The sequence below is a fragment of the Equus przewalskii genome, chromosome 3, assembly GCF_037783145.1.
Source record: "Equus przewalskii isolate Varuska chromosome 3, EquPr2, whole genome shotgun sequence".
NCBI lineage: Eukaryota > Metazoa > Chordata > Mammalia > Perissodactyla > Equidae > Equus > Equus przewalskii.
In genome coordinates this window covers 25,518,031-25,535,695 of record NC_091833.1, presented here as the reverse complement: position 1 = coordinate 25,535,695, position 17,665 = coordinate 25,518,031, and the positions used below count along the sequence as shown (strand labels likewise).

Below are 17,665 nucleotides of genomic sequence, written 5' to 3'. Positions count from 1 at the left end.
AGCATCGGTTTCCTCACTTTCTAAGCATTTAATTCGAGTGTAGAGCCAATTGTTGTAACAAAAGCCCTAAATAGGAGTGGCTTAAACAAGGTAGAAGTTGATTTCCCCTCGGCCTAATGACAGGATCAGAGCAGGTCCAGGCCTGATGTGGTAGCTCTGCTGTGCAGGGAACTCAGGCTCCTTCGTATTGTTCTCCCATCCACGCTGATGGAGTCGTGCCTACAGGGTGAAAAGTGGCCCATGATCATGTCTGCCGGGTTCACATTCCAGCTGACAGGAGGAAAGAACTGGGGAGTGGAACACATACCTGTCTCTTTTAAGGGCCCAGCCAGTGTTGCGCTGGGGGTGGCTAGCACCAGCTCATCAGAGCCGGTTAACTTTTCAGGAATTACATGAGCTGGTTGTTAAACACAGCCTTTATTAAAAATTAAATTACAGGGGGCCGGCCCCATGGCCGAGTGGTTAAGTTCGCACACTCCGCTGCGGCGACCCAGGGTTCAGATCCCGGGCGCGGACATGGCACTGCTCGTCAGGCTACTTTGGGGTGGCGTCCCACATGCCACAACTAGAAGGACCTGCAACTAAGATATACAACTATGTACGGGTGGGGGGTGGTTTGGGGAGATAAAGCAGGAAAAAAAGAAAAGAAGATTGGCAACAGTTGTTAGCTCAGGTGCCAATCTTTAAAAAAAAAATTAAATTACAGAAACTCACAATTAAACAAATTATACTAAAAACAAGTGCAGCAGATACTGAAAACTCAACCCTTCCTAATTATTTCACTATTATCTGTGCTCTTCTGGTCATTTACTCCTATTGTTTATACATGGAAACACTATATACAATATACTACTGCATCTCTTGTTCTGACAGTGAAGAAACTTCCTGTTGGCAGTTGAAGCCGACCATGGTGGGTGTATTTATGGTACAGAATTGGCAAACACTGCAGTCCAGGCCTTAATTTATTGTTTGTTGATTGTCTAGACCAGGAGCTGGTTAACCAGCCCACAACCTGTTTTGGTTCAATCCTTAAACTAAGAATGAATTTTTTACATTTTCAAGTACAAAAGGAAGAAAGGAGAGAAAATATATGACAGACAGTACATGGCTGCAAAGCCTTAAATATTTACCAGCAGGCCCTTTGCAAGAAATGTTTCCAGAACCTGATGGAGAAAATATTAATAATGCAAATGAGACTGAAAAGCTTCCTTGCTGGCTGTCAGCTGGATGTCACCCTCAGCTTATGGAAGCAGCCTCATTCCTTGTCACGTGGCCCCTTCTAGCTTCAAAGCCAGCAAGGGAGACTACCCCTGAGCTGAAGGAATCCCTCCCACACTGTGAATCTCTCTCACCAGGAAGCGCCCAGTCCCTTGTAAGGGCTCACCCTGGAGTCAGGCCCCCTGAGGATAATCGCCCTCTCTTGAAGGCAGCTGTGTCGCACAGCAGACTCTAAACACGAAGTGAGAGCCCGCCATGTTTATAGGTCCCCCACAATCAAGAGGACGGATTGCGCATGGCCTTGAATCACTGGGGTCATCCTAGAATTCTTCCTACTACAAAGGGAGCCTTATAGTTTCTGCCACATCTACCTCTTTCACTTACATTATTATTTTGAGAATTTAATGAGATCAAGGATACATAAAAGCACTTTACTACAATATAGAATCTACAATGTTAAAAAGTGCTCTATAAAGTTAAAAGTGCTATAAAGTGCTATAAAGCATTGTTATGGACCTCCATGACTTCTCAAATTCACATATCTGAATTTCTGATAACAGAGTTCCTTTCCAATTCTTAGTTCAGAACCCAGGATGGAGGCACATCTTTGACCCCGCTTTGGTTTTGTAACTTCTTCCAAGTCACCCTGAAGAGCTTATTGAGTCCAGCCATAGGATGGGGTCTGGGGACATAGGTAACACAAAATCCCCTCCATGCTCTATCTAGCAAGTTCTCTGCTTACTGAATAATCCTTCCTTTGGTATCCCGAATGCAAGATTTTCCATTCTTCCTTCCTCCCCTCCTCTCCTTCCTTTTCCCCCTGCCTCTCCCCCTCCTCCTCCTCTTCCTCCCTCTTTCCTTCTATTTCTTTCACTAACATACTTAGAAAAGTCTGTAAACAACCAAGCCATCTAGAGTTTAGCAATAGGAAGTTAGCATGTACCTTTAGCCAGTTCCCAGACACTGTTTCTTTGGCCAGAGGCCAAAAGATAATAACAGTTATTAAAAATCCTCTCTGTAATGTGTGTCTGTTGCCCTTGGTGTCCATTCATAAGCTGTTCATAGATTCTGTAAGGAAATGACGGGGAAATGTGACAAATTCTTCTCCGAGCTGAGCCAAGCCTTTCAGCGAGATGCTTCATGTGCATGAACACTAGAATCTGATGCTACTTTCAGCAGAAAGAGTGATGACATCTGACTCCAGCTTCTTTTTAAACGAAAGCAGTACTTTAAGCCTTGATGGTTAACACGAACTTACTTCAGGTGCAGAAATAAAGCAATAACCAACAAGCTGTGTTTCTCACGAAGTCTGCAGAAACACTTGGAACCCACGTGCACACAGATGCTCTATAAAGAAAATCCGCAACTGCTATTTCAAATGCCCAGGATGTCGCCTCCACTTTATTTTTTTTTTTTAAGATTTTATTTTTTTCCTTTTTCTCCCCAAAGCCCCCCGGTACATAGTTGTATATTCTTCGTTGTGGGTCCTTCTAGTTGTGTCATGTGGGACGCTGCCTCAGTGTGGTTTGATGAGCAGTAGCCATGTCCGTGCCCAGGATTCGAACCAATGAAACACTGGGCTGCCTGCAGCGGATTGCGCGAACTTAATCACTGGGCCACGGGGTCAGCCCCTCCACTTTATCTTTTTAACGAGGGTAAAGCCTCCAGCCTTTGTTAAAAACAAGACAAAAGGCCCAAATGGAGTCAGTTATGCTAGGCCCCATGTCAGCAAATCAAGACTTAATTACAGTTTTGGCTCTGCCAGAAATGGAATCTTACACCAGGCCATCAGGAATCACCTGACCAGCTCTAGATACGTAATCTGCCTGACAGACCCCTGCCATCCCCTAAAGGAAAGTAACTTTGCAGTAACCAACCCGCTTTTTCGCCTGGTAAAACTTCCTTGTTCCCGCTCCCTTCTGCTTATCAAAATCTTTCATTTTGTACAGCTCCTCGGAGCTCCTTTCTATCTGCTGGATTGGATGCTGCCCAATTCAAATTGATTTTTGTTCAAATAAACTCTTTAAATTTTTCATACACCTCAGTTTATCTTTTAACAGTTCTAGTGCCAGAGAGGGAGCCCAAGGAGACCCCCGACAGCCCCCAGGAGCAAGGAGCAACCAGGTGAGGTACCTGCTGAGGGCCTTGCGCTCGCTGGTTTCTCGCTGCCTCCAGAGTTGCTGGGCACGTCTCTAGCATCCTGGATCCCAGCTCTGTGGCTTTTGCCATTATGAGCTTTAAGACTGAGCGTTTCTTCTTCTAGAGTGGATCCAAAAGGGCCAGGAGTAGAACCGGGTCTGACTTAAAAGCCGGACTGGCTCTGACTTAAGTTGGACCGGAGCCAGGGTGAGGCTTCAGGTGAATAAAATTTTGTTTTAAGTCTGAACAAGCAGGTTAACCTTATCAAAGACAAGATTGAATTACAGTGGCCACAGTGGAGACTTTCAGCCTAGATAAGCTTATCCATTTACCAGGTGCCCTGGAGAAAAAGGGGTCTCAGCCAGACACTCACCATAAAGGGTAGAGGGAAAATTATTTTTTCCTCCTCTGCAGTGTCTGGTGACCAGGATGAGACCTACTGGGACTTAAGGTAGGAAGACCTGGGCTTAAATACTAGTTCCATCTTGATTTTAGTTAAGTCGCCATTAGTTTCCTTTACTCACAAAAATAAACGCTGTTGATTACCTAGAATTGATTACTGGGATGATGGCCAAATGAGGATATGAAAATTCTTTGTAATAATAATGGTGGCTGCCATCAACAGAGTGCTGATGATGTGCCAAGTCTTGTTTTAAGCACTTTCTATCTATTATCAATTTATTTAACCCTCACAACAACCCTCTACAGATGAGGAAACTAAGGCAGAGAGAAGTTAAGTAACTGGCCTGCAGTCACACAGCTAGCGTGCAGCAGAGCTGGGATTCTGGGTTCTATTCTGTTATCTAGCATGCTCCACCACCTGCCCTCGGGGAGGAATTATTATGCACCTGGAGAGGTTAATGAAGTCACCTGGCCACTCCTTCATCCAGCTCATCCAGCTCAGGTGCGCACCTCTCCTCTGGCTCCTCTGCCTGGTTCTCACAGTTTCTCACATTCGTTAGGCATGCCCTTCAGCCTTTTGGCAATGCTGAGCTTCCTCAGGTCCATTCACATTTGAACCTGAGAGATAAAGATGCAAAGTTCTGCGAACAAATTATGGGAACTGAATACCAGGCCTGTGGACAGAGGAGGTAGGCAGGGGAGAAAGGAGCGCTATGGGAGGCAGTGAGTGAAGATACGCACAGCAGCCATCAATCACTTCAGTGTAAAGGGAACTGGCCCTGCCTCAAAGGTCAGTTGAGCTGGGAGAACACAGGGCAAATCAAAAGCCAAAGGACACAGATTTGCTGTTGATCAGGAAAGGCCACCACTGTGAGGGCAGAGTCATTTCTTGATGGCGGCTCCCATAGGGGAGGCAGGCTTCATTCTCCTTCTTAATTCCTGAACTCCCTGGCCAAGGAGAGAGTGGAAATATCTCCTGACAAGCAACAGAGATTGGGGAGAGATGAAAAGACCTTCGGTAACAGCCTGAAATGCACTTCTCGTTTCCAAGGCACTCAGTACCAATAAAGAAATTTCATTAAGAAGGCAGAGTTGGGCTTGGACCTAAGAAGAACATCATAAATGAGCAAGTTCAGTTCTGGAAAAAGAGTTTGAAGGAAGAAGTGTGCGTGTCTGGGGGACTCAGGGTAGATTCTCAATCCAGTTCTATGTGCTCATGGAAAATATAAAGGCTGCCATCTCAGGGACTCCTCCTTGGGAAGTCTGGGAGATAGGAGGGGCCACGGAAACTGAGCCCCAATTTACCACTTATTATTATTGGGTTTTCTTCCCTCATTTTTAAGAATTTCAAATCTACCAAAAAGAACCATACCATGAACATCTAGATTCAATGACCATTAATGCCTCTTCACATCCACTTCACCCTTCCCCCTCTCTGAATATGCACATGCACACACTTCCCCTCTGTCAAACCATCCAAAAATAGGGGGCAGACATCACAAAACTTGAAACCTACTTCAGCCCTCATCTCCGCAAAACAAGAACATTCTCCAACCAACCATATCGGCAGTGGCAGTACATCTGTTAGAAAATCAACACTAATTCCACAATGCCATCCAGTCTTAAGTCCGTACTTAAATTCCCCAAAGGCCCCCAAAAGGTCCTTTGTAGCTGTTTTCCCCCAGCCTTGATCCAGGCTGCAATCAATTTCCATGAATTGCCTTTGGTCTTTTTGGTCTCTCTCATTCAAGAACAGTTCCTGCAATGTGGTAAGCAGAATAACGGCCCCCAAAGAAATCCACATCCTAATGCACAGAACATGTGCATATGTTATCTTACGTGCTAAATGGACTTTGCAGCTATGATTTAGTTAAGGATCTTGAGTTGGGGGATTATCCTGGAGTGGCTAATGTAATCACAAGGGTCCTGATAAGAGAGAGGCAGGAGAGTGTGAGTCAATGAAGATGTGTTGTGGAAGCAAAGATCAGAGTAAGGTGAGTCAAGGACTTCAAGCAGCCTTGAGAAGCTAGAAAAGGTAAGGAATAGATTCTCTCTGAGAGCATCCAGCAGGAACACAGTCCTGAGGACACCTGGATTTTAGTCCTCCAGAACTGTGAAGTCTTCCAGAACTGAGACTTCTGACCTCCACAATTGTAAGGTAATGAATTTGTATTTTTAGCCACCAAGTTTGTGGTAGTTGTTACCACAGCGATAGGAAACTAATACCTCAGAGCCTCCTCTATTCTTCATGACACGACTCCTCTCAGGAGTCCAGGACAATTGTCCCACAGAACTTCTCACTGTGTCTCTTCCATGTTGATTAAATTGAAGTTAAACATTTTCATCAAGACCCCCACATGGGTGATGATGTGTACCTCCCACTCATTGCACCAAGAGGAACGTAGGTCAGACTGTCCCGCTGTTGGTCGTGCTCAACCTGGCCCTCGGTTCAGCAGTAGCACTCCGATCTCCCCACTGTAAAGGCACATGCCCCCTCAGAGTTAATAAATAAGCCGTAGGATAAATCTTTAAGAACACCTGCTCCTCAACAGCCATTCACCAGTGGTGGCAGCATCCATTCACTAATCATCCCTGAATCATTTAGTTCATTGTGGGTTACAAAATGGAGATCTTTAAATTCTCTCTCCTTTCTCATTTATTAGCTGTCATCATCTGTAAAAAAGAGCTCTTCCTTTTCCTCTTTCTCCTTTTTATTTTTATCAGTATCTTTATGGACTCTTTTTTTTAAATTTAGTGTTACTTGGCTGTTATGTCTCTTTAGTCTCCCCCAGTCTAGAACAGTCCCCTGCCTTCCCCATTACTGCCACTATTTATTAATGCTTGAACCAGCCTCAAACCGACCATTTTTGATGTATCCACTGTAGCAGGGCATAGGATTCACCCCAGCTTTACCAGGAACAGGCTGCAGGATCATGGATAAGTCATACCAGTTACACTCTTCTTGAAATAAAAGCTTGACACGAGACCCTTCAATAAATACACGTAAAGTAGCAAGTCTGTTGATAACACAGTTTGACAATGTACATGGGAGTTGTCCGTCTATATGTCTTATCCACTAGCTTTAGATTCTACACAAGTGATATTTACCCAGACGAAACAGACTGGGGACTGGGGGGGGGGGGGGGGGTGGGGGGGGTGGGGCATGTTTCAGGCAGAGGGAACGCCATGAGCAAAGGCAGGGTCGTGGGAGACAGCACTTTGCTGGTACAAGACCTCTAAGTGGGAGTGGGCTGAGGCGGAGACAGATGAGGCCGGGAAGGGAGGTGGGCCGGGGCATGAATGGCCTTGCATCCAGGCCAGGGCATTTAGTGATTTCTGTGACATTCTAAGCCCTGAGACGTTGTACCAGCCTTTGGCTTGCCACTTCACATCAAAGCCCAATATTTATGGATTTCTATCAGGCAAAGCCCAGAGTCTAAATAATGAAGGACATCAAAGGGAGGATGCAGGTAAATGGACTTGCAGTTTTGGTGGCACAGCAGAAGCGTGAAATGCATTCTGGAAGCCCAGTAATTTTGTAGTCTACAAATTTTGAGGTTCTTGCTAGCGGCATTAGAAGAAACTATCCTAATCTAGGTGTCCAGGGGATAAAATCAGCACTTTTGCCTGAGCTAGTGAAGAAATCTGGTTATACCAAGAATTTCCCAGCAATGTCCTTCAGATCCATAAAACATTTTCTGAAATGCAAGACTATGTGATCTCTTCATCCACAAATTGAGATACGTACACAGAGAAGGGAGCAGGGCGCAGAGACTTGTGTGTGTGCCCTGTGTACATGTCCATTCATCTCAGAGTCAGCACCCATTTGAAAAACTACTGCTCCGCTCTTCAGTGCTGCCCTTGTGGCACCAAAGGGATCAAGCTAGATCAGGACATTCGGTGGATCAGGAACCACAAGGCCTGCAGATAGTGGCTATAAAGGGGCCGGGAGCATAGCAGATGGCATGGCCCCACCCCCTCCCACACTCTCTAATAAAATAGTGCTGTCTGACAGAAATAAAATGTTGAGCCACGTATGTAATTTTAAATTTTCTATTAGCCACATTTGAAAAATTAAGGCAAAAAAGGGTGAAATTAACTTTAATATTTTATTTAATTCAATATATTAAGCATTATAAATATAACTATTCACAAAATATTATCATTTGAACATGTAATCAACATAAAAATCATTAATGATATATTTAAATGTTTTTTCTTGTTCCAAGACTTTGAGATCCAGTGTGTATATTGCACTTCGGGCACGTCTCAATTTGGACGAGCCACCTGAAAGTGCTCAGTAGCCGCATGTGGCCGTTACTGTCATATTGGATGGCACAGCTCTTACCGATGACCCAGTGTTTTAAAAGTGCAGTTCTCACATTGCTGTTCAACATTCCCCAATACCATTCTCCTGTCCTTTTTCTCTCCCCTTCCAAACCCACAATCCCAACATAATAAAGACGAAAAGCCTAAAAAAAGTTCCCTGACTAGAACACAATTCGATCCTTTCCTTTCTGGGGAATATATTTGACAACTGCTCTTACCTAAAAAGCAGATGACACAAGGAGACGTGTGGGAGCAAAGAAGAACCAGCCAAAGTGTAAGCCTTTGGGGAACTTCAGGAATATGGAATAAAGCAGTATTTATTTTAGATGGGAGAAGGAAAATAGTTAAGAATAAAACCTATCAGCACAGGGAAACAACAATCATCCTCAGCCTTCAGATCCAAGAAATTTCAGTGGCATTTCACACACGTCCAAAAATACACGGGCGGTCACGGAAAGGGGCGCTATTTTTAGTGTGTTTTCAGGCCTTTTACTAGAACCCAGGGAGACAGAGTGGGTGGGGTCAGTCTGGGAGAGACAATCCCGGGCTCCAGACACCTCCTCGCACCACACTGTACCCACATGAGGGGCAGTGTAGCTTATCGAGGGGTTCAGGGAGGTTTCTGTGAGGAGTGAGGAGTTGGCTAGGCTTATATGTTTTGCGCGGTTGGTATCACCATCTTGCAAATTTGGCAGTTGGGTTCTGGAGACATTAAGCAATTTGCTGAGATCACTCAGCCAGTGAGCAGGGAAGCCAAGATTTGAATCCTAGGAGGAAAATGGTAAGTCAGCAGAATATCCAGGCTGTCCCCATTTGTGTGACACAGAGAGGATGATGAAGAAGACACTAAGGTTCCATAAAGATCCCTGGGGGCTGGCCTGAAGCAGGCGGGCAGTGGCAGTGGGACAGGGAATCGGAAGCCAGGCCCGTGGTCAGCTGGGCATGGTGAGAGCTGTGGTACAGGCACTAAAGCTCCCTAGGCCTCATCTGTGGACTTGGAATGATAATAGCAAGAATGGCCTGAGACTCAACATTTATTGTGGGCTTACTGTACACATTCACTGCCTCAACTTTCCTTATCTCTAGATTGGGAATAAAAAGACTAGTATTGAGAAGAGTGAATGATAGGTACCATTCACTGAGCATTTACTGCATGCATATGTCTGTTCCAAGACATACACACAACTTGGTCTTCCTCATCTGTAGTCTGGGAATAACAACAATAATAATAAATTAAATGAACCATTTATTAAACACTTAGATTACAAGCCCCTGTTAAGTGCCTCACACACCTCAGTTTCCCTCACCGATGGACTGGGAATAAAAATGAATCCTCATCATGATAAGTGATAACGGACATTTACTGAGGGTTTGCTGCGTGCCAGGTCCTGTTCCTGGAATACTGCACAGACTAGACAGACAGGGCCCAAGTGGACTGGGTCCCCAGCAATTCTCCGCTCTTATCTCCCTGCCCTCTTCACCTCACTCTGCTCCACCACACTGGCCCCCTCCAGAAGCTCCTCCAACACAAGGAAGCTCAGTCCCACCTCACAGCCTGTGAGCGCCCACTCCCTCTGCCAGGTGCACCTTCCCCAGACACCCATAGTGCTCGCTGCCTCACCTGCCCCCTCACCTCCCTGCTCAGGCACCACTCACTTCCTCAGTGAGACCTTCCCTGACCACGCTAGTTACAACCCGGGGCCTTGTTTCATCCATACATGCTTGGTAAGCTGAGGCACCTGGAACTGGACCCCGCCCCCCCGCACCCCCCCCCCCCACCCCCCCGTACCCCCTCCCCCCTCCGCCGGCCAGCCCCTGGAGCAGCTGCCACCCTTCACAGACTTGCGGTCTGAGGAGACGGGAAGAAGGGCACCCCACCTAAGAACACAGTAGGGCAAAGGCCCTGGGATGCCACGGTGCTTAGAAAAGGATGGGAACGCAGCTGTGCGACCAGAACCGAACGTGCGAGGGGAGCCCAGGCAGGCGGGCAGGGCCCAGGGGTCCAGGGCGTCAGCAGGAGTCTGGGGGAATGCAGGGACTCTGGGAGGCTGGGATTTGACTCTGAACCCCAGGAGACCGTCAGGACCTCGCGTAAGTTTTTAACATGTTCTCTCCGGCTATTGCGGGTAAAACAGACGGTACCGGAACCTGAGATGAGGCCGTAGAGACATAGTGACCTCCTCAAACCCTGCTCATTCACTGAGCGGCTCAGGAACATCTATTGAGCTTCTGCGGGAGCTGGCCAGGAGACTGAGGGTGCCCGGGACCCCTCCCACCTCCCGAGTCCCCTCCTTCTCCCCCCAAACCCCTGTCCTCCCCAAGGAGCTAGGGACGGCCCCCCACCCCCAACCACTCCTGGAGCACAGACTCAGCCCCGGAGGTGGAGGACGGTCCGCGATCATCGCCTTTATTTCTTGGCAGGCCTTGAAGGAAGGTGGGGACGCGCACTTCTGGCCTAGAGGGGGCGTCAGGGCCAGCTCCCCGGCCTCTCCAGGTCGTCCTCGTGGCGGGCGCGGGGGTGCTGGGGGCCAGCCTGCGGAAGTCAGGAGTCAGGCTGCGGGGCGGGGATCCGGAGCACTCTGGTGGCTGCCCGGCCCCTGTCTCCTTCCCACTGCCCCCCGGGCGCCAAGCTCCCCACACATCCCTCTCAGAGGGCCTCCAGGGACACCCCAGCGCCTCGCCTCCACCCCAGGGCTCCACCTCTCCGTGGCCGGCCCCGCCCTCTGCGGTGCCATTGGTTTGGGCGGGGACGTGCCCCCCGACTTTCTCCAGCTCCGCCTGCAGCCTGCGAGGAAGGGGCACAGGAGAGAGGAGGAAGCAGAGAGCAAGTGTGGCGGGGACCGGGAGAAAGCCACTGACACACAGACGGAGGCCGGAGGACGCCAGGGAAGCCGGGGCAGGAGAGAGCCCACTGGCCCCCGAGCCAGCAGTCCTGGGGGGGGGCTCTGGGGGCGGTGCTGGGGGCACGTCGGCCCACTCGCTCCTCCCAGCTCCTTCCCTCTCCCCAGGCCTCCCTTCCCCTCTCACCCGTCGTGCATTGCCGGGGTGCCCTGGACCCCAGGAGGCGAGCGCAGCAGCCGTGCCACCTGCTCCAGCTTGGCCCGCGCCAGTCTCTCTGCGGGAGGCCGGGCGTCATGGGCCGGGCCAGGAACTCCGGCAGGCCAGGCCCCGCCCCCTCGCCCCCGGCCCAACGCTGGAGTCCCACCTTCAGTGAGCAGCTGCTCCTTGCTGCTCTGCAAGGCACGGATCTCCCAGGTCAGGCGCTGCTCCAGCATCTGCGAGGAAAGAGAGGAGCCCTGTCCGTCAGTCTGTCCTCCTGGCCCCCTCCTCCTGCGCGCCTCTCAGAAAGTCCTTATCTGAATTAGGTCATTCACTCATTCATTCATTCATTCAACTATTTATTAACTCAATGTGCAGTGTCTGCTGTGGCTGGATGCTGATGGAGATGCATTTCTCGCCAATCGCTCCCCACGTCCCCTTGTAACTCTCAGACCTCATCTCTTCCCACTTTCCTCATCCTTTCCCCCACTTTTACTCTTCCTCAAATGCTTCAGGCTCAGTTCTGCCTCAGGGCCTTTGCACTGGCCTTTCCTTCTGCCAGGAACATTTACACCCAGATCCCTGCATGGCTTCCTCCCTCACTTTCTTCGTGTCTGCCTTCAGATGTCACCTGTTCAGAGAGTCCTTCCCCATTGACATTACATGATCTATCTACTTATTGTCTAGAATCTGGCTATGCCTCACCACCCCCGCCCCCCCCTGCCCCCCCGCCGCCCCTGGCCCGGCCAGCCTGGAGATGGCATGGATTTGCCCCTTTGGTTCCCACTACCTCCTCCTGCCTGAAATGCTGCCAGATGCAGCCAGTGACATTAGTTGAATGAAGGAATGCCCTGACCACTGCTTTTTCAGGGTTCCCGCTTGCCACTGCAAGGTGAGCACTCTCAGCGTGAGCAGGAGGAAAGCAGGATCAGCAATGGCTACTGCAAGAGTCTGGACAATAGATGCAGGATCTAGGGGGGTGATGGTGAGAGGTAGCCACATTTAAGGTAAAAGCTGAAGGACTCAGTGGGTAGCTGAGAGGAAGAAAGGAGTCAAGGGGACTATCCCACGGAGTTGGGCCTGAGCAGTAGGTGGACCCTCGGCCCGTCAGCGGAGACACTGAGGCCGGGAGAGGAGGGGCTTTGGTTGGAGGTGATGAGGATGACTCACGTGGAACTCCCAGAGGTCCTTGTGCTGACCCATCAGATCTTCCAGCTGTTCTTCCACATGCAACCTCGGGGCGGAAAGAGAGAACACGTGCTCCGACCGACACCCAGCCTGGCCCGGGCTGGGGTTCCTCATGCACAGGCCTTCAGGTCTTTGCTGGGGCTCCCTCTGCTAGGTGCCTCTTTATGGGCTTTATCCTCCAAGCCTTGGTTCTAGTAGCTCCTCTGCCAACAAACGCTCCCTGATGCAAGCCCCATTCCCACTCCCCACCCAGGGCCACACGAGGCCCTAGACCCGGGGTTACCCTAGCAGTTACCCCGGCTTCCTCTGTTTCTGACTTTCTGCCATATGAGAGCTATGGATAGAAATTTGATCCGTGCAATCCTGCAACGTGTGCTTCCTGGGAAGGGAAAGATGACCCTCAGCCATGTTCTCTGAATGATCCCCGCTCCCTCCTGCAGGAGAGGAGTCCATTCATAGCCTTCGTCATTCTCCTTTCCTCTGTAGATTGAATGTGAAACCTGATGGGCCTCTATTGAGACCATCACCCTGTCCATCCCGTTCCCCATCATACCATGCCTTCCCAAGAAAACTTTGTGAGGGGGGCAGTGGTTTAGTTTCACAGATTTCTAAAGTCCTGGCTTAAAGCCTGGATCTGCTATTCCACTGTGACCCTGGACAAGTTGCTCAAATCCTCTGGGTCTCAGTTTCCTCATATGTAAAATGGTGGTGGTGATGGGAGGGTGACATTAGCCCTTAACTCCTATAATTGTCATTGTCAGGATTAGGTTGAGAAATGAACATAAAACGCTTATCAGACATGTGTGTGTGGTGTGGTTAAACATACACACACTTAAACTATCCATCATCAGATTTTCCCACACAATTAAAATCATGGTGTACTCGAGTATGAGACTTCTGGCCACAGGAATGTGTTAAGTAAAGGTTCAAAGGATGGAGAGATGGATGGATAGATGGTTGGATGGACAGTTAATTGGATGGGTGAGCGGCTGGCTGGAGAGACGATTGCTAGCCAGAGAAATGATGAGTGGAGAGATGGCTGGATAGAGAAATAGAGGAAGCACTGCTGGAAGGAAGGAAAGACATCTGGATGGCTGGCTGGGTGAAGAAATTAACAGACAGATGGACAGATGAGTGGAAAGACCGAGAGAGGATGAATGAATGATTACACGGACGATGATTAGATGGAAGGCTGGAGAGAGAATGTCTGGCTGGCTGGCTGGCTGAAGGGCTGGAGAGTAGAATAGATGTATGTATGAATGGACAGGTGGGTGAGTGGGTGGATAGGTGGATAAATGGATGGGTGGGTAAATGGATGACTAAATGAGTGGACAGATAAACACATGAATGGATGGCAAAAGAGCTGGATAATCAATAGGGGAAGACTTAGAATAATACCAGTGGATGAAATTTGATAAAGAAACTGGCAATGAATTATTAAACGAGTCAGTTAATCTTAACACCACCACCTAATATGAGAGATGAGCAGAGAATTCTCTTGTGTAGTTACTCCATTTTATAGAAAGGGAAAATGGGGAGTGTGTGTCCAAGATTTATTTTCCCTAGCTCTTGCTCCCTCCTCCTTCAGGCTGGGAAATAAAGTGGGGACGAGCTGGGCAGGACGTCCTACCTCTGAGCTTCACTTTCCTTGCTTTGGCAGTGCAGCTGGAGGATCCTCAGTGCCTCTGTGGGGAGAGGAACCAAGGGTGCCCTGTGAGAGTTCTTGGGGAGTCAGGGTTGGGTGGAGGTAATGGGCCCCACATCACATCGGGCATTGGAGGGCCCTGAAAGGACTTTAGTGTTAACTCCAAGTGAGGTGGCAGCCAGGGGAGAGATCCGAGCTGAGGGGGAAGCACCCGGACTCAGGTTTCCACGGGATTCCTCTGGCTGTTCTGGGGACTGTGGGCTTTTGTGCAGGGATGGGGTAGAATAATGAAGACAGAACAGCTGGTAAATACCTTGCTTTTTGCTCAAGACCTCCTCCAGGTGCACTTTCTCTCCATTCACTGGAAAACAGAGTGACACTTTGAGCCTCCAGGCCCCCAATGTAACCTCATGCCAAGGGCATGCCCACTGTCACACAGGAGGTATGGTACAGCCCCAGCAGAGGGGAGGTATCTTCTTGCCACCCTACACCCATCTCCTACTGGGGACCATCCTGATCCAGCTTCTCCCCCTCGGTGCCCACATTCCCTGCAAATGCTAAAGGAGTGAAGACTCTGCAGAATGCACAAGCTTTATACTGGTGGGAGAAATGACTAGAAATAAATAAATACACCATGTCAAGTGGAAATAAAGGCTGTAAAGAAACAAATCAAGCCCTGGAGGGAGAGTGACAGAGAGAAGGTCATATCCATTTTGAGGTGGGACCAGCAAGTTAGACCTGTTAGGCGGAAGCTTGAGCTGACAGCTGAAAGATGACTTGAGATAGCAAGAGGCAATCTGGCTTCTGCAGGGTAAGAGCACTGTAGGTGGAGGGAACAGCCCGTGCAAAGACCCCGAAGCATGCACAGGAATATCAGCAATGGTCATGGGATCTCTGGGTCCCTCTTTTGGTCTCACTTACAGGAGTCCAATTCCCTGTGCAGGGCCTCCCAGAGAGCTTGGGCTTCCCCCAGTTCCTCACTGGACTTCTTCTTTGCTGGGCCAAAGAAGGGAAGAAGACAGTGTATGAGCACAGCCTCTAGGCTTGCTATTCTCTCGCAGACCATGACATTGCACACCCATCTTCAAACAACCTGGAGGGGCCTGGGTTTTATAGATGAGGAAGCCGAGGCATTCAGAGTCCAGGTCCTTCCTGGCCAGCTGGCCAGCCAAGGTCCCGGAGTTTACCTTGCTGAAGCTCGTTAATCCGGTTAATCAGGTCTTCGATCTGTGGCTCCAGACTTCCCTCTGCAGAAGGAAAGAAAGATTGAGCCAGAGAAGACAGATGCCTGGTTGTCCAAGGCAGATGGAAGGTGTGGGTGTTGGCACTGTGCCTCTGCTGCTACCAATCAATATGCATTTATTGAGTGCCTGCTGTGTGCTGGGCCCTTTCCGGGCTTGCATTCCAAGTGGGAGAGTTGGACATTGAACAAAGATGTACGATATGCATGCAGGTAGCAGTAATGACTGTGAAGGGGTTGAAGAGTGCAAGGGTCAAAAGTGCTTCTTGAGACGTGGAAAGGGCCGGAGGAAGTGGGGGAAGGCAGCCCTGCAGTTCTGTGGGGGTGGGGAGTGTGGAGGGGAACCATGCCAGCTGGAGGGACAACAAGTCAAAGCTCCTGCAGTGGGAGTGAGCAAGGCACACGCCCAAAGTAATGGCTGAGGGGCCGGTGTGGTGGCTGTGAGTTTGTGAGCAAGCGGAGAGAAGCAGGAGGCAAGGGGGGGATGTGGTGGTGGCAGGTCACACAGGGCCTCCTGGGACATGATGGAAGCTGCCAGATATAAATCTGAGTGTAGGGGAGCCAATGAAGACCTCCCGCCTGCCCCACCTTGTTAGAAGCCTGGCAGGGCGGGTTGTCACTTCTGCCCAGCTGGAATCTGGTATTGGCCACATTTGAGAGATGGGGCAAATTCTGCTTCCATTTTGTGGGTGACAAGCTTTCAAGTTCTCCAGTGACAGGGAGATTGCTGTCTCTTTAGAAGGCTTCTCTAACATCTCACAGCCTCAAGTTCAGGGCTCCGTCTGAAGAAGCTCTCCTCCTCAGCCCTCGCTGGCCTCAAGGTCAGCAGCATGGAGTTGGGGCAAGAAGCTTCCCTACACTTGCTGGGTCTCACTACCAACCCCAGACACTCTTGAGCTGATACGTTCAAGCCCTTGGTTTTCCGAGGCCACCAACTCGAGTTCCTGTGACATCTGGGAGAGTGGGTGCTGCAACAGATCCCGGGGGGTCTTTGCTTTACTGGAGATGGTCAGAGTTCACTCTGCATTTCAAGTCTGGCAATTTCTCTGCCTAATTTTAGCCCAGGCAGCAGCCCCCACGCACTTCTGCAGGTGGCCACAGGGTAGGGGGAAGCAGGTGTTTCCTTTTATGTGGAACAGATAAATGGATGGTAAAATTTAACCTGGGAAGGGGCTGGGGGTGGGGTCTGACCTCAAACCCAACCAGCAGTGTGCTGTAGCCCTGACGTAGGCTGGCTCACAGGCCCTCTCAACAAGCCAAGCAAGGTGCAAAGCCATTTGCATTGCCATTTTCCATTTGCATATACAAAGGGCAGACAAAGAATATACACCCACGAGTGTATTTAAAAATAAATCTCTGGAAAAATACCTAAGAATTTAAAAATAGTTGCTGCTAGCCTGTTGGTCAGGGAAATGGATGGCTAGTGTGTGTGTGTGTGTGTGTGTGTGTGTGTAAGAGGGTAGAGTTTTCCTTCCTCTTATACTTGAATTTTGAAGCTGCATTTTTGGTTCAAAGAATTAAATTGTCTAAGAGGGAGAAAGTGTGGTGGGATCACTTCCCAAGGGTGTGAGTTGAGGGGCTGAGTTTGCACCACATGCCTGACTCCAAACCCCAGACCAAGCCTCAGACACAAGGAGACACGTGACCTTTCTGCAGCTTTTTCACCATTGCCAGCAAGTCTTCAGTCTTCTTCAAAGACCTGGTCTGCCCTGTGGAGATGAAAACAAGAATTACAGGATCCCGGGAGAGTCACAGGGACTGGGGAAAGGTCCAAGCCTATCTGGAAAAGGAGAAAGAAAGTCCCAGTGGGTTCTGCAGACCCCTCTGGGCTGGAACGGAGGAGAGGCTGAGGGGCAGGTTTCCAGCCAGAGTGGGGACCCTGCAGGACCCTGTCCCTGTGCCTGCAGTTTGTGGTGTGTGCTGGATAAATCAGCTCAGGGTCAGCTTCTCCCCGAGAGGTCAAAGGACACCACAGACATCCCCTTAATGAAACTCAGGGATGACAGAAGGGGGTGCACTTTTGCTGCTGCTGCTGCTATTCAAAATCAGCATCAAGTTCTAACCAATGCAACAGGGCCGAAAGATTTCATGTGAATTTCTTTAAAATCATTATAGACCATGATTTGCAAATTCTTAAAGAACTCATGGATCCAGGAAACAGTTATTAACGACTGCTAATATCAAAAACAGAGAACCAGATACCATAGCCCCTGATGGAAGAACATAATATCACCTATGAAGGACCCTTGCCAACAACAAAAAGAATCTTATTAGGTTTCTATGTCTAAATACCGATTCAGGGGAAATATAAGGGGCAGAGAAATATGTTAAATGACATCATGGGAATGCGATCAGCATCATCCAGACTCTGGGAAACTCCACAGGACAATCTTGTGTCTTCAACAAATAAGTTGCAAAGAAGAAAAAGAGGGAGAGGGGAAACTATAGAATAAAAGAGACATGAG

General features: G+C 49.2%; 1 protein-coding gene across 6 annotated transcripts in view; it reads right to left on the bottom strand.

Moving 5' to 3' along the window:
* SYCE1L (synaptonemal complex central element protein 1 like) overlaps positions 1 to 17,665 on the bottom strand; it is a 120,441-nt gene that overhangs the window by 100,083 nt on the left and 2,693 nt on the right. Inside the window, exons 2-12 of one of the 6 annotated variants that reach the window (XM_070613925.1) lie at positions 16,847 to 16,909; positions 15,148 to 15,207; positions 14,882 to 14,956; positions 14,274 to 14,321; positions 13,946 to 14,000; positions 12,611 to 12,694; positions 12,298 to 12,361; positions 11,294 to 11,363; positions 11,116 to 11,203; positions 10,789 to 10,873; positions 10,475 to 10,621 (exon numbers count right to left, since the gene is read on the bottom strand). In XM_070613925.1, coding sequence (XP_070470026.1) covers positions 10,556 to 10,621; positions 10,789 to 10,873; positions 11,116 to 11,203; positions 11,294 to 11,363; positions 12,298 to 12,361; positions 12,611 to 12,694; positions 13,946 to 14,000; positions 14,274 to 14,321; positions 14,882 to 14,956; positions 15,148 to 15,207; positions 16,847 to 16,909 — 758 coding nt within the window. In that variant the 3' untranslated portion in view covers positions 10,475 to 10,555. Of the gene's footprint in view, positions 1 to 10,398; positions 10,622 to 10,788; positions 10,874 to 11,115; positions 11,204 to 11,293; positions 11,364 to 12,297; positions 12,362 to 12,610; positions 12,695 to 13,945; positions 14,001 to 14,273; positions 14,322 to 14,881; positions 14,957 to 15,147; positions 15,208 to 16,846; positions 16,910 to 17,665 lie in introns of those variants that run through there. The other 5 variants (XM_070613923.1, XM_070613926.1, XR_011538550.1 and 2 more) reach the window with 5 other exon arrangements.